Source organism: Acipenser ruthenus, chromosome 9 (assembly GCF_902713425.1).
Source record: "Acipenser ruthenus chromosome 9, fAciRut3.2 maternal haplotype, whole genome shotgun sequence".
Lineage (NCBI taxonomy): Eukaryota > Metazoa > Chordata > Actinopteri > Acipenseriformes > Acipenseridae > Acipenser > Acipenser ruthenus.
In genome coordinates this window covers 38,620,523-38,636,244 of record NC_081197.1, presented here as the reverse complement: position 1 = coordinate 38,636,244, position 15,722 = coordinate 38,620,523, and the positions used below count along the sequence as shown (strand labels likewise).

The 15,722-nt window shown below is 36.6% G+C and overlaps 1 protein-coding gene and 1 pseudogene across 2 annotated transcripts; both read left to right on the top strand.

Moving 5' to 3' along the window:
* The first annotated feature begins 367 nt into the window (after positions 1 to 367).
* On the top strand, positions 368 to 3,278 carry LOC117405825 (3 beta-hydroxysteroid dehydrogenase/Delta 5-->4-isomerase-like; annotated as a pseudogene).
* Positions 3,279 to 3,504: 226 nt separating this feature from the next.
* pla1a (phospholipase A1 member A) lies at positions 3,505 to 15,059 on the top strand. 2 transcript variants are annotated; one of them, XM_034009050.3, is made up of 11 exons: positions 3,505 to 3,749; positions 4,644 to 4,863; positions 5,869 to 6,046; positions 6,159 to 6,267; positions 7,803 to 7,904; positions 8,819 to 8,911; positions 10,698 to 10,883; positions 11,428 to 11,514; positions 12,970 to 13,078; positions 13,653 to 13,808; positions 14,717 to 15,059. In XM_034009050.3, exons 1-11 carry the CDS (start codon positions 3,680 to 3,682, stop codon positions 14,796 to 14,798), a joined length of 1,392 nt encoding a protein of 463 aa, XP_033864941.1. In that variant the 5' UTR covers positions 3,505 to 3,679; the 3' UTR covers positions 14,799 to 15,059. The 2 variants fall into 2 exon arrangements, with proteins under 2 accessions (XP_033864941.1, XP_033864942.1); XM_034009051.3 differs by having other exon boundaries at positions 3,508 to 3,749; positions 10,716 to 10,883.
* The last annotated feature ends 663 nt before the right edge of the window (positions 15,060 to 15,722 follow it).

Here is a 15,722-nt window from a genome sequence, read left to right as displayed (position 1 = left end):
TGATGTCAGTGTTATTGACTCATCATTGGCTAAAATGAGATCAATTGAACATTTTTGTAACTAACACTAATACATTTACAGAAAACTTTCAACAAAAAAAAAAACATCAACAACAAGTTGTGTTAACACAGTACAACATATATACAGTTATTTAACATTCAGTTATCTGTAAGGGAGAAAAGTTGGATTGAGCTGTTATTGTGCGGGTTCCACTAGGCTAATTATAAAATCTAATGCATGCCTGCACACAACAGTACTGCAGAATTTCACTTCTGCACCTGTTTACAAGTTTTCATTTGATGACACTTCAATTATATTTTCACTGTCTCTCCCTTTCCACTCACACACTGTACAGTACCGTGTTGCTATGGAAAAAGGCCAGTTGGAAGGTCAGCTAAAAAAAAAAAAAGTCTGGTCTTTTATCAGTAGGGATGACATTGGCTTGGCGACATGATAAGGTCGTTGATAATGCATCACACAATCCTTGTCTGCATGACCTCCAAGGAATGAGTGACACTGAAGGATAGCATTATAGATGATAAAGTAACAAGATAACGTGACTTAAAGCCTATTCTGGGAGAAAAAAAAATCCAAGAATAAGATTTTCGTTATATTAGTCAAACTATTATTTTTCAAACAAGCAGTATTAAGATACTTATCAAACGACTCTGGTATCAAGTATGGTGACTTTCTTTCTCCCTGTTCTGTTAATTAATCCACATTTTTGGCTAGGACGTCTTGATTTAACGTACTAGTAATACGTGCCCAAGGTCAAACATGGATTCGTTGCTGACAGACGTCACAGTATTATATTCCAGCTCCAAGTTATCCAGTTTTTAAGCGCAGGCACATTTTGTTCCAGTTCACTTTCAGCAGCTAGTTTCAATAAACTGGTATTTGAAAAGGGAATTTGTACCCCACAAGTCATGTCTCTTGCTGGGGAAGTTTGTCTCATTACTGGAGCGTTTGGATTCTTGGGATAAAGAATTATCCAGCTTCTGCTGCAGGAGGATGAGCTTGCAGAGATCAGGCTCTTTGACAGGCCTGTCAGGCCTGATACACTTTAATCTTTGGAAGGTAATGAAAACCTTTTGGTGTTGTTATTTTGTTATTGTTTTCAAAACACCTGGAATGGGTATTTTGTATCATACCGCCTCAGAGTTCCACTGTTTTCAAAAAGCTGTGCAATAAAAACGTCACCCCCTGGCAACTGCTAATACTGCGATTATCAAAATAGTTTGCGTGATACAGTATGTTTTTTTTTTTACTTATTGTTTGAATGTACGGAATGTTTTGTTTTGTTTTTAAGCTACCTTCTAGAAGATTGTCACAGTTTAAATAGAAGACTACTGTCTACTTGAACAACACTCTGGAATTCAGCTCTGACTGAAATCATCCACAGATATTGTTTTGTTAAAAACATTCACACCACAGATTGTCCAGTCGTTTTGTTGCCTGTGCTAGCACCTCACTCAAGCTGGGGAAACTATAAACTACAATATTAAAAAATAAATGAGTCTGTTGTGTGTATGTTCCAAACATACTGTTCTAGTTGACCATCCTCAACAAGGTGTGTCAGCAATACCTTTCTATGAGTGGATGTGGATTCAGACTCATGAAATGGGGTGATGAAAATATTTCAGCTACATACAATTTGTAGCTAATTGTAAAAATAAATGCAGTGCTTGTGTTAAAGAAGGAAAATGCTAATATGACGTGTTTCTGTTCTTCATCCAAGGTACCCAGTTCTTGCTGGAAGCCAAGAGAATGTGAAATCCTTCATCTACACCAGCAGCATTGAGGTGGCAGCTCCAAACACCCGGGGAGACCCTGTGATCAATGGGAATGAAGACACAGTTTATTCATGCTCCTTGAAATTTCCCTACAGCAAGACCAAGTTCCAAGCTGAACAGTTGGTTCTACAGGTCAATGGGGAGGTTCTCAGAAGTCTAGACAAAATAGTGACATGTGCCCTGTGGCCCATGTACATCTACAGGGAAGGCTGTAACTTCCTTTTGGGCCACATGGATGACAGATACAGAAACGGGGACATATTGTTATGTAGCTCCAAAAAGGAGTCTGTTGTGAACCCAGTGTATGTAGGCAATGTAGCCTGGGCCCATATTTTAGCAGCCAAAGCTATGAGGGATCCCAAGAAAGCCGCCTTGATTGGTGGTAGGTTCTACTTCATCTCAGATGACACTTCACATGTAAGCTACTCAGATTTCAACCACGTGGTGTTAAAGCCATTGGGGTTCAGGATTCAGGAGAGGCTCGCTCTCCCTCTGCCTCTGCTGTTGTTCCTCACACTCCTTCTGTAGATGGTGCAGGTCTTTCTGAACTTTGTGAAGTACACTCCCAGAATGAACCGCCAGCTTCTCATCCTGCTCAACACGCAGTTTAGCTTCACGTACGAAAAGGCCCAAAGGGATTTTGGTTACACTCTAAAGTATAGCTGGGAGGATGCTAGGACCAGTACCACCACCTGGCTTGAATCTGTTTTGCAACAGCACCGTGCACTTCTGAAAACACATTAACAGCATTAGACAGTGGTCAGTTCTTTACAGGTTCGTTGGTTCTTGTCATTTACTTTTTTTTGTTTGTTTTATTGATTGAGATAACTAAAGCTAGTTAGGAATTCCAGGCTGACGTATTGTAGGCTTACCCCAAATCTTAGTAAGATACATAAATGAATATATAATAAAGGTATGTAAAAAATTACATTTAACAGTGAGTTTGACTAAGAGCAGTTAACTTATAGTAAAAATATTTGCTTATATGAGTAAAGTCCATTAAGCACATAGTAAGTACAATAAATGGATAAGAACAATTTCAAATAAGAGCAATTACAAAAAATGTGAATATGGATATCTAAGAGTAGAATCAAGTACAAGATACAGTGAATAGTTATAATTAAGAACAGTAGTAAAATACAGCAAGGTATGGAGCAGTTCAGTACGAGTACAAGCTGATGCAAGTACTGGTACAATTGGGTGCCATATAGTCCAGTATAGTCAAGAGTTGTGAGGTTTACAGATGCTGTCAGAACAGGTGTGTCTTGAGGAGGAACCAGAAGGTTGTCAGGGACTGAGCAGTCCTGATATCTGTGGGTACTACTAGAAGTTCTTTTGAGTCACATGGTGGTGTAAATGAGCACTGGCACATAATAAATCACTTAAAACACTGCATTCTTCAGACCAAATTGATTTATTTGTGTGAAATTAAGTACCTGCTCACATGCATTTATTACATTAAAAAAAAAAGTTACATTGTAAACTACTCTGTCTTTTGTATTGCATCTTAATCAGGCTTGGGCACCGTGAATCTATGTGTAGTGGATGCCAATTTATGCTAGAACAATGCTGAGTGCACAGTGCAATGCTAGCACGGAAACACTTGAATATAATACTGAGCAGATTAAACAAAGCGCTCTGTTTATTTGCTGTGCAAGTGTGTCGTGGGGGTGTTTCCAGGCATAAAGGAATAGAAACACATAAAAGATTAATCCTAAATAATACACGAAAAAAGAAGAAAATAAATGAGAGGAGGACTGCTTCTTGGTTATTTAAAAAAAGTGTGTGTCTATTCCTGCAATCATTAATCAGGTTGACTGGTAATTATTAAGCCAGAGAGCACCAAGGAGTGTGGGGTTTTGTCTTGTGAGCTCTTACTTCAAAAAATGGCTGGGATCTGGAAAATAGTTTTAACCCTGTTTGGGCTACTTGTACTTTGCAGTCAACTTCTAGAAGGTAAGCAAATGATATACCTTTTTATTTAAAATGTTATAGCAAGTATGTTTTTGGCATTGATTTGTATTAGATGGCACTCTGTTTGATAACTACAATAAAACCTTTCTGGAACAAACTAAAGGATACAGAAGTAGGAAACACTGTTAAACATGAAGTAGTTTATAATGTATTTAGCCTTTAAAACAAACATGTAAAAAAGATTAAGGTTAAACAACAGGCTCATAGAATAACAATTAGTAGCTTATTTTTAGACACATTAAAACTAATTTAAACTGTTATAAAAAAAAAATACTCGTACTCAAAATGTAATTTAACTATTCACTTTATTTAACTGGTGGAGGCACTGAATATGTCACCTATAGCAGAAGGTACTTTGAAAAATGAAATATGTTTTAATAACCAAGGTCTTTAAGAAAACAATTTGCTGTTTTGTTTTTGTTTTGTTTGTTTGTTACAATAGCAACCCTAATTTTGTAAAAAATCATCTTTAACTGATAGGACGCGGGTTTTTCACTAGTTAAAGTGTGAGATGGGTCTGACACAACATTGTGTATTGAACTATCTTTTGGAAATAGATGTTAAAAAAGGAAAAAATTGTTAGTCCTTACAGAAATATACATCGATAAGTAGTACCTTAAATGCAATACATTTCATTTACAATGTAATACTGCAAAATGTGTACTGCCGTAAAGTTACCATGTCCTGTATACAGCGGTACCGTTTTGGTATGTTCAGTGATTCAATGCTAGAAATAAAACATGTTTGCCTTTACTACTTAAAATCAACAACCAAATTTTAACACTTCTGTTTATAGCTATGCATGCAAAGCATCCACACAATGGTTAATTATTAATGAGCTGTCTGAATAACAGCCACAGCTTTGTGTATTTGTAGGGGCAGAGGAAGACCTTGCTGCTGCATCCGACTGCACTAACTTTCAAACTACCACCTGGAAGCAGTACCTTGGAGAGAACAAGCTGCAAGTCCAATATCTCATCTTCACCCCTCAGAACAGGAACTGTGCCAGCATCGTCAGTGGGGGCTCAATAGAGGAGATCCAGGCTTCCAATTTCAATTCCTCCCTGGACACAAAAGTGATTATCCTCGGGTATAGGTGAGTCCCTATAAGGATTCTCTGACATTAGAAAGCTCAATGTACACAGTAGGACAGCAATGGAGTCTGTGCACAAGATCAAAATGTGATGTGAACCTAAGTTAAGCTGTTCTGTTTAACCAGTAGGTTGTTTCAAGTGAATAATAACAAATGCTTCTACATTACATTTGTGACTATATAACTTAAATAGTATTACAGTATGTAGTCAGGAAATATTCCATACTGGTATTGGAAATATAAAATATTAATACGTTATTATTTTTGTTGGTGTTGATAGTTGTTAGTTGTAGTAGTACTGTGTGTGTGTGTGTGTATATATATATATATATATATATAATTACAGGTAGTGAACAAAAAAATGAAAACACCAATGTAAAGTCACTTAATAGTGCGTTGGGCCACTATGGTATCCCGCTCTGTGGAGTTCTCAGTGGACCGTTTTTGATGAAACTGGCTGCTCGCACCCCAGGTTGAAATTTGCAGTCAATTAATCTTCAGTTGCTCGCCAGTTTTGCCTTGCAGTTCGAATTAATGCACAGATATCATGATCCTGGAGAATGTCTTCCGTCCACTGTTGCCCTTTGCTGATGATGTCTTTCCCTCGGAGTTCCATGCCGACATCACCTTAGACACCATTGCTCGTGAAACATCAGCAAGTTGAGCTGTCTTGGTCACTGAAGCTCCTGCCAAACGTGCCCCAACAATCACCCCTCTTTCAAAGTCACTGAGGTCTCCTCTTGCAGCCATGCTAGCCATAATTATAGGTAACCAGGCCTGTCCAGCATTTTTATACATGACCCTAAGCATGCTGGGATGTTATTTGCTTTCAATATACTTGCTGTCCCATTTTTTTGTTCACTACTTGTATGTATATATATATATATAAAATTTTCTTTTTGATACTTTAATTTTTTTAAGTAGTTTCTAAGCGATCTATAATAAAGCTGAGACAGTTTTGGTTGTTCATGAATAAGTTCCATTTTTTTTTTTTAACCAATTTTAAAGGGCACTGGGGAATAAACCTTCCTGGATTGATGACCTGGTCCAAGCTCTCCTGAATGCCGCTGAGGTGAATGTTTTGGTGGTGGACTGGTTATATGGAGCATCCTCTGTGTATAATGTTGTGGTCCAAAACTCCCAGGAGCTGTCTGTGGACATTTCAATTGTCATAAATAATCTCATTGTAAGTACAACGTATTTAAAAACAGATGTTGTTTCTGATCCAGAATTACTGTACTTCATACAAATGCAATCTAAATTGCACTGTGTTCTCAATGGATTTTAAATTGTTTTAGGCACTTGGAAGTATGCAAGAATCATTTCATTTTATTGGAGTGAGTCTAGGGGCTCATGTGGCTGGATTCGTGGGCAGTATCTTTGGTGGAAAACTAGGGCGAATCACAGGTACATCATTTCATAGTATATCTATATTAAATAAATAAAAAATACTGTATGTTATATGACATAACTGAAAATGTATAGAAACAGGTGCTTTTCTATTTAAACAATAACATATTATAATACTCAAAAATAGCAATAAAAATCTGACAATTCTTCTAATGAAAAATAACACCTGTGTCTTTAATTTTCCACTTACACCAAGCTCTTGAAAGCTTGTGTTTGTATTTCACAGTTATTCTTATAAACAGTATAAACTCAAATCTATTATCATGACTACATTGACCAAAAAAGGCCAAAAACTATTAATTATTTATTTAATTGCAGATTAGTTCCAATTATAGGCTCTGTAGTTTTCTGTTTCTGTTTACTGAACAGGTTTGAAATAAATGAAGAAGCCAAAACAAAGGCAATGGTTACAAAACTTACAACAAGCAACTCGGGAGGTTAACATGAAGACTCAGATACCAACCTTAGTTGCTTATCATGATGTAATTTAACATTAACATCATTTAATTTCACAAAAACACTTTTTTTGTAGACCCATTTGAGGACAGAAATGTACAGCATATGTAAATATATAGAATGCCTCATTGTCACATGCAAGTGCATCACTGGGTCACACCACTGAGTATGAATAGGGCATTCAAAGAATACGACTGCTGCTGCGCATTAAAAAAAAAAAAAAAAAACAAGATGGGTTTCCAATACAGCAACAAAGATGCACTCATTGTCAGATACACAGAATCTCGCATCTGAAATGAGTAAACACACGCTGCCTGTACTTTTACAGTTACAATTTTATTACATTCTGTATCCCTAAACATGTTTTTTCAAAGTAAAATATGCGTCAGACGTTTGTTGTTGAAATTGTATGTCTGAATTGCATCACATACATATATTTTAATGTATTTATGCATCTATGAATGTCTGCTGAATATGAAACCCCTTCCACCTAAGGGATTCTTGGGTAAAGAAACAAACCCTGAACATGAGCTAAAATACTTCCTGAAGTATGAGAATCACCACAGCTGTGATTTTATGGTGTACCTGGGCAACATCAGGGATAAACTCCATATCAACTTATAGTTCTAGAATACAGATAGAACTTCAGAGGAAAACTTCAGTAAATCCATCAGGCATAACTCCCTGGTCTAGCGAATAAATATTGTTTGGTTATTGTGCATATTGAGTGGTACATTAAAGCTAAACAAACAATGAGCTCCATAGAAAAACTGATGGAATCCCAAAGGAGTTTTGAAATTGGACTTCTTTGCGCTAAAAAAACAAGTATTATAGATGTTTTCTAAGAAAATCATCACAATCATTTAAAAATCACTTTTAAATGTTTTTATAAAACAAAACTTCAACCTTGTTACTTTTGCACTCAGTGTAGCCCCATTGTGTAACCGTGAGAGTGAATGTTTAACAGATGTACTCATTTTGTTTTCTAATATCCAATGTGTGTACAGCGGCCTTGAGTGTTATCACAGGCCTTTATCTTGTAGAACACACGCTCTCATTTGTTTTTGTAATTCCAGGGTTGGATCCTGCAGGGCCTATGTTTACGAAAGCAAGTACGGACATGCGCCTTGATCCCAGTGATGCTCTCTTTGTGGAGGCCATTCACACAGATATGGACAGTAAGGCCTTCCTGCCCTGTTTCAAATACATATTTGTGGAAAACGTTACATCTGCTTTCACTGGATATCCATAGCCTTGGCACATAGAAAAATGTAACCAGAATGCATTGAGGTGTTGTTGATGAAACACTCAATGATAAGATTCTTAATAGTAATACAAAAATGAGTTTCAAGGAGAATCTACTCCTAGTGGCTAGATTTTCATGAACTGGTCCCATTAAAAATACTGTGAATAATGATTGTTTGGGGATCTTAAGATGTCTCTGATGCAGTGTGCATCACTTTTTTAAAATTATTTTTTAACCACAACGCATTTAAAAACATCTTTGCAAACTATGGCAAATGTAAAAGCCATTCATTTATATTTGAAAATGAGTAATACCAAAGGGTGTTCATTTGTATCGCTCTCATCACTGTTGGTGGTCACTAAGTTTGGGTAAGGTAGGTTGAGGTTAAAAAAAATATTTTTTTTAGATTAGCTTTTGAATCCTGATTTTATGTATCAATCTATTAATATTGTAATTGTATTATTTTTCTTTCACTGTATTTTTGTTACTTTTGATTATTGAGTTGTTGCTTAATAACTGTTATTTTTCTCCTCTCTTGATGAAGGCTTTCAATGCTTCTTCAGTGCTACTACAGAGCAGTCGCCTCCAAGTCTCTGAAATTCCACATTACCCAATGTTACAGTTTAAAGAGTAATGAAAAACAAACTCTGCTCAACAATGGGATAACTGTTCCCCATTTGTGTTTGCAGCTGTGGATTTGTGAATAAGTTTACATCCCAGTAAAGCTTAAAAAAAAAAAAAAAACAGTAATCTGTAATCACTTCAGGAATGTGGGTTTCAGGCCTGTGGATTTATCGTAACTTGAAGATAACAAAAGAACCGTTTTTTTTTTTTTTAATTGTGCAGATTTTGGCATAAGGATTCCCATTGGCCATATTGATTATCAGATCAATGGAGGAAAAGACCAGCCTGGTTGCAGTAAGTCACAAACCTCATCGAGTAAGTAGTCCTAGAGTTTCTACTGCAGGTGATCCGATGGGTCTCAAAGCTCTTTACTCCAGAATGTGTGATTTGCACAAAATGTATTGGGGAGGGGATCTTGTCTGTACGTCAGCACCTGTATGTCAGTCACACTTGCATTTTTTGGGGACGTATGAAGATGCAGGTTTATAGATATGTCACTCTGTTTTGGGAATCCCGTTTTCAGGAAACTTTGAATTGCTATTCCATATAATATGCGTTGTGATCTCTTTTTCTTTCGTTTTACATATGTGTCGAACCACTTATAATGAAACTTGGTACAAGACTATGTTGGGAACTGCTTGTTTGTATGTGACCTCATTTTTGGAAGGACATGTAATTGCAATTGAGCAATATGATCTTTTATTGATATGACAGGTGTGTTTTTGTGTGTTTCTGTAGATTTTTTGTTACACTGTGTACATAAAAAAAAAAAACTGCGCCTTATAAATATTGGTACAATTGTTCTGTCATTGGTATAGAAACTTAGCATAGAAGTAATTCCACGAAATGTAAATTGGTCATTTTAATTTATAATACTTAATATATAGTACCATTAAACTAACACCTTATATGCTAACACAATGACATCTAGGTTTAAAATGCCACATTCATTTTTTCATTTTTCATTAAACTAGTCATTGACATCTCTTATACTCTATACTATTCTGTACAAACAGTTGATATACGTCATGGTTCTCAATTTCACCATACTGAGAGCTCTCGTACATTTAGAGCTGTGTCGAGGGGGTATGTTACGCACATGATTGTTTGATTTAAGCAGTTCTTGGAATGTGTTACTCATCAAAACTCTAGAGGAGTTACTTTTGGGAAATGCCATGAAAAGCCAGTCAATTCACTTTTTCAAACGATGGAGGAAAAAAAGGCCAAAAAAAGGCTAAAAATATCTAAAAATAAAATGGAATAAATAAGCACTGAACACAGAAACTGTAATTCAAGGTTTCCTTACTACTCCGGCTTTTTGTTTCTCAGGTATGAAACATGTACATGTTAATAAAAGCTTTGACAATTATGCCTCACTGTACAAAAGTCACCAGGATGTAATAGCTGTAACAGAAAATGATATACAATGAACATTTAAAAATGAATAGAATAGTGAAGATAACTTTTTTTATATACCTCTACCAAATTGCAATTCAAATAAGTCTCGAACAAGAACAGATTTAGTTACCTTTAGTTTATTTGATGACTATGCTACACTGGAGTAGAAAGATAAACTAAATGTTGGAGCAATGTAACCCCGAATCTCTCAGAATGATTGCCCACACCAGGAATAGTAAAGGGTTAATAATAATAACTCAAAATGGCTTTTGAAGCTACTTACTGTTTAATAACTAATATAACCATTAACCTAGCACTACGTTTTCAGCAAGGTAAGAGATTAGAACATGTACTAACAGCTCCTTTTATACTGTATCACTCCTGCCATATCAAGTCCCCCATATGGGAATTGTACCACCTATGGGACTTCACATCCCTTTTTGCCCTTGCATCCTGTACAATCATACGAAAGTAATTACACTGAAATTATGAAAACACTGAACATTGTTTAGTGGGGATGGACAGTTCCACAGTATAATGATAAGCCTCCTAATCATATCCTATCACAGAGAATAAGAGAACAACGGGGACACTGATGTGTCAATATCTGTGCCAATCATAGAGCAGATAGTACAGTATACTGTATTTCTCTTCAGTTTTATATATCAAACTAATTATGGTTTGTTGTCATTTGTGCTTTTAGTTTTTCTCTATTTTCCAGTATTTCGTTATATGATTTGTGACCACATGAGGGCAGTACACCTCTATATCAGCGCCATCACTAATCCTTGTCCGCTGCTGGCTTTCCCCTGCCAAAGTTATGAAGATTTTGTCACTGGAAAATGTTTGAATTGTGACCACCCTTTCGGTGGCTCTTGTCCCAGAATAGGTAGAGTATATTGTTTTCTGATAAGATGTTTTGCATAATTTATTTCAGCCTATTATAATGATATTTGTTTGTCGTGAGTGAGTTATTATGACTGAGCTGAGTACTGAAAGACCCATTTTATTTAAGTGCCATTTATTTGAGCTAATATGTGTAATATGTTTCTGCAATTATGTAAGGTGTATTTTAATTTCTGGTGAATATTATTTTATCATTACTTGGATTCTGATTTTAAATACATAGCCTGATTTATCTGTGTGATAAAGGGGACAGATTCAGAATCAATCCAGAATATGTATAAATGTACAGTAAAATGTATTTTGACTTAACTGTATCATACATTTCAGAAGGTCAGCTACTGTAGGAAAAAGACATGTACAGTACTTAATATTAGATTACATGACTATGTTTTGTTATATACTGCACACAGTGACATCAGTGTTCCATTAATTATTCATTTACTAAGTTTGGTGGAACATGAATAACTGCATCAGGACATTGATCCTCGTCTTTCCTCGTTCCCTTTGGTGTGTCTCTGTTTTACCAGGGTTGCTTAGAAATGGCGGAATTACAGTTAACCCACTGCCAAAAGAAGAAGTCTTCATGTTGACAACAGATGCACCACCTTTCTGTGGTAAGTGATTGTTTTGTAAATAATGTGGGTTTTTAATATACCTTAATTAGTTTTAAAAATTTCCTTTTAAGTCACGTTTAAGTATCGTTTTTGTTACAGAATTCCTGTTAATACAGATTTAAAAAAAAAAAAAAACTTGCACAATAGGAAATACAGCTTTTTGTACACATCCTATAGTAGATATATATTCATTAAAGCCTACTTAATTTGAAAAACTCACTAAGACAACTATCAGTAAGATTAGCAGTACTACCCCTACGCATCCCCTTCTTTCAATTGTTTGCATTTCTATGTGATGAACAGGACTTTGAAACGTATTTTTATTTATATATATATATATATATATATATATATATATATATATATATATATATATATATATATATATATAATTACCAATTATTATTTGTATTTATATTCCCCTTAATTTGGAATGTCTAGTTATGTTTTTTCTCCTCACCGCATCGTCCCCACACAGCACAGACGTTCCGAGTGCTTGTGAGTGTCCTCCAATCTCTCAAACCCAAAGCCAGAATCACTTTTACACCGATGCCGGTTTCCCATCCCCCACACCAGGAGCGTCAGTGCCCATGTAACACCCCCCCTTGGGGTCCCCAGCAAAGTTTGGCCTCTTTGTACAGCTTTGAAAAGTATTTAATAGTCTTTTAAGATGTCCTGTGCAATACCTGTCAATGTACTATAGCAATCTCTTTTGTTGATTTAATGTAGAGATCAAATAAGAACATGCACTAATATACTGCAGCCTGTAGGATTTACAGTCTGTTTAGTCCTGTACCGAGTCCTATAGTAACACTTTTTTTTGTAAGGAGGCTCTGTAAAAGTATGTCATTGTGGATGTGAGGTTCTGCTGTGATACTGTGAATTTATGTAGCAACTTGTGACAGGGTAGCGTTGCAGGCCCAGGAGGTTTCGGCAGGCAAGGAGACTCAGAGGCAAGGAAGCTGCAGTTTAAGCGCAGCTGCGAGTTTTTAATAAACAAAATAACAGAAAGTGCAAACAAAAAGGCACATGGGCCAAAAACAAAGGTTTAAAACAAAAAACAAAACTGTTCAGGCTGGTCAGAGCCTTCACTGAACTTTATCAAGCAAAAATACAGACCTACAGTAACAAACTGTTCACTCACCATGTGGCTGGAGCCTAATTATCACCAATTACTCAATTAGCTCCAGCCACATTCTCACATATATTTTGGCAGGGATAGCCCCATCCCTGCCAACCACCACCAAACTACCACAAAACAATATTATTTACAGGAAGGGCCCTGCCCTGCCACACAACTATTCAGAAACAATTGTTTGTAAAGAGGGAAACGGTGTGTGTGCCCTTGTTTGCAATAAGGTGGTTATGTTAAGATGCTTGCTTGCAAACTGTGTAACTTGATTACATTGCCATCTGACTAAAGCCTTATATTTGTTCTGTGTCTTCTTTATTCAGCTCATCACATTCTTGTGGATTTGCACGTAACTCAGCTGAGCAGAAGCAGTCGTATCCAGGTGACTCTCAAGAGTGAAGGGGTTACCCAGTCGCATAGCCAGGTTAAACTGTAAGTATGTTGGGTTACATTCATACTATTGAAGTATTAAAGCAAACAGAATAAAATGTGAAAATGAGATAACCATAAATGCTAATTATAGTGCGTGTAGCACTATAATTAGCATTTATGGTTATCTCATTTTCACATTTTATTCTGTTTGCTTTAATATGCTATAATTCACTATAATTCACTATATGACCTACACATTAAAAAAAATAATGTAGTTAATTAGTGTAAGGGCCTTATTATATAAAACATTTTAGTGCTGTACAATTTACTGTTAACATGGTCTAACTGTGAATTAACCAAATCTGTGAAATTGTGAAATGATGAGGGCCACTGTACTACTTTTGTATGCATGTCATCTACAATACAGATCAAGAAAAAGACTGATTTCGTGATTTCGAACCAGGCTCAAGCTGGACTTCCTAGTAGCAGCAGTCTTGGTGGGCAGTAGACTTTAGTCATAGGGATTGTTTAGGGTAGGAGTAATTCCATCTGTGGTCATCATCAAAATCTACCAAACATGGCGCAAAATATACAGAGCAGATATTCATTCTGATTTCTTATCTTCCTGTTTCAGACAGAAAGGTGTTTCGGGGTCTAAAATGGTGATGGCTCACTCAACGATGCTTTGTAAAATAGACTCCATTGAACTGAAGAATACAGGCACTCGGTTCTACCGAAAAGATGAAATTGACATTGTGAAAATCTGCATTTCAGAAGTCCCTTCTGACAGGTAAGAATATATATTAAACAGAATAGTCACATGACCTTGGAATTTCCTGGTTGCTGGAATCATTGAAGAGCGAGCCACAAAATACCTGACAGCAGATGCAGTGATTGTTGCTTGCAAGAACTCGAACCAGCAATCTTTGGAATGCCCTTCCAAATTATGACTTCTAGGATTCACACAATTACACGACTCTCCACTGATTCCAGCCGCTGGAGGAAGATGTTTGCCACCAGCTTCACTAGGCAGTACACCAGCTCAAGGTCAAAGGTCAAGCCTAATTAAAAAAAAATATATATCATAATAAAGTATATCATATATATCATAATAGCTCTTCGAATAATAATTTGACAGTCAAAAACCTTATCCTGCTGTCTTTAGATGGCAGGTTTTGCTATGTCACCAGACTCCAGTATCAATTGTTATGATTACTGATGTTAAGTACAGAGGCAGTTGATCTCATTTCATAGCTAACATGCTTACTTAAGAATGCCTAAACACCTAAAAGAGGTTGCAGTTACCTCAATAATCCCATCAATCTTACGTCCCATGCACTTCTATTCACTATATAGATCTCAAATGTGCAGTTTTGAAAGAAGGAGATGTTACAGGAAACATATTTTCAACTACAGTAAATTAAATAAAAACAAAAAAACAGGTTCAATAAAAAGTTAATGAAATCTCTGTTTGCAAGTTTATTTGAAGTTTTTTTTTTTTTTTTTTACTGTTTCACTTCCACATATTGCCACTGTTAAAGTAATTTGCAATCTTCTTTTCACCTTGTATGTTATACCATGTACATTTTTATAAGGGGATGGAATGGTGCTTTACAAGAATGGATTTTATATCCTTTTAGAGCACAGTGGCATTGGAAGACATAGTACCCTTATCATATCTGATTTCTATTGCTGCAGGAAGGAATCTCTCTGCGTTGAGAACATCAAGCTTAAGGAAGGCAATCCATGGTCCCATGACTTTGTGAAGCTCTGTAACTAAGAAATAACTACTGAGCTCATAACACAGGTCATCCCTGAACAAAAACCAACATATCGGTGGCCTCACTGACCCAGTTAAATGTGTATGCTGAAGAAGTAATGTATAGTAATAGAAGTTTGCCTTTTTTTATGTTATGCAGTAGTTGCATTTTTCTGTGTTGCCTATCCTAAAAAATATATTTGTGCAAGTCTTCTTGAAAAACTAATACTTCATTTGTATGCTGCTTCTCTTCAGATAGTGGTTATAAAGTTGTTTAACTAATTCCATGTGTCAATTCCTGATAACAGAATATTTTTTCTCTGAAAATGAACGTAAGCCACAACTGCTGTGGAGTTTTCGCGCACTGAGCCTTGGCCTACTTAATAGTTATAAAAAAAGGACCTCCCCTACATTGTGTGCCGTCTCACTTTCTTAGAGCGTAATAATATTCTACAGATGTAGCGTGGTGTCATATGCATACTTACAGGATACTTACAGGATGTAAGGAGGCTGTGATCCAGGGTTGCTTCACACTTGACGTCATGACCAGGTGCTGCGATGCTTGGCAATAGCACTGGAAGAACGGTGTAATACGATCAGCAGCTCACGCCAATATCAGCAATAGCTGCACACAGAGAATGACATTCCTCCATCCAGGAGAGCAACCAGCAGGCAGATGTTGGCCAGTGCCTTATTTTCCCACCAGCATCGCTGTCAAGCTATCCTGAGGTGTCATGAATTAGTTGACGAAACACCAAAGATGGGAGGTGCCCACCTGATGACCCTGCAATGTGCCTCAACCAGCCCATTTCAGACGGTTGCCATGCTGAGGGACTACGGAGGCCGCACTTTAGTTGATCCCTGGAGCCAGCATCGCTGCCGTTGTGTGTGCTGATCCACCAGGGAAGCTGTAAATAGGCTGATCCCTGGAGCCAGCATTAGACT

What these genes read in the sequence shown, in the direction of transcription:
- pla1a (XM_034009050.3), top strand. Translation starts at nt 3,680, where the DNA reads ATGGCTGGGATCTGGAAAATAGTTTTAACCCTGTTTGGGCTACTTGTA. An exon ending in TTGTCATAAATAATCTCATT is followed by an intron (nt 6,047 to 6,158) that starts GTAAGTACAACG and finishes AAATTGTTTTAG; the next exon opens with GCACTTGGAAGTATGCAAGA. An exon ending in AGATGCACCACCTTTCTGTG is followed by an intron (nt 11,515 to 12,969) that starts GTAAGTGATTGT and finishes TTCTTTATTCAG; the next exon opens with CTCATCACATTCTTGTGGAT.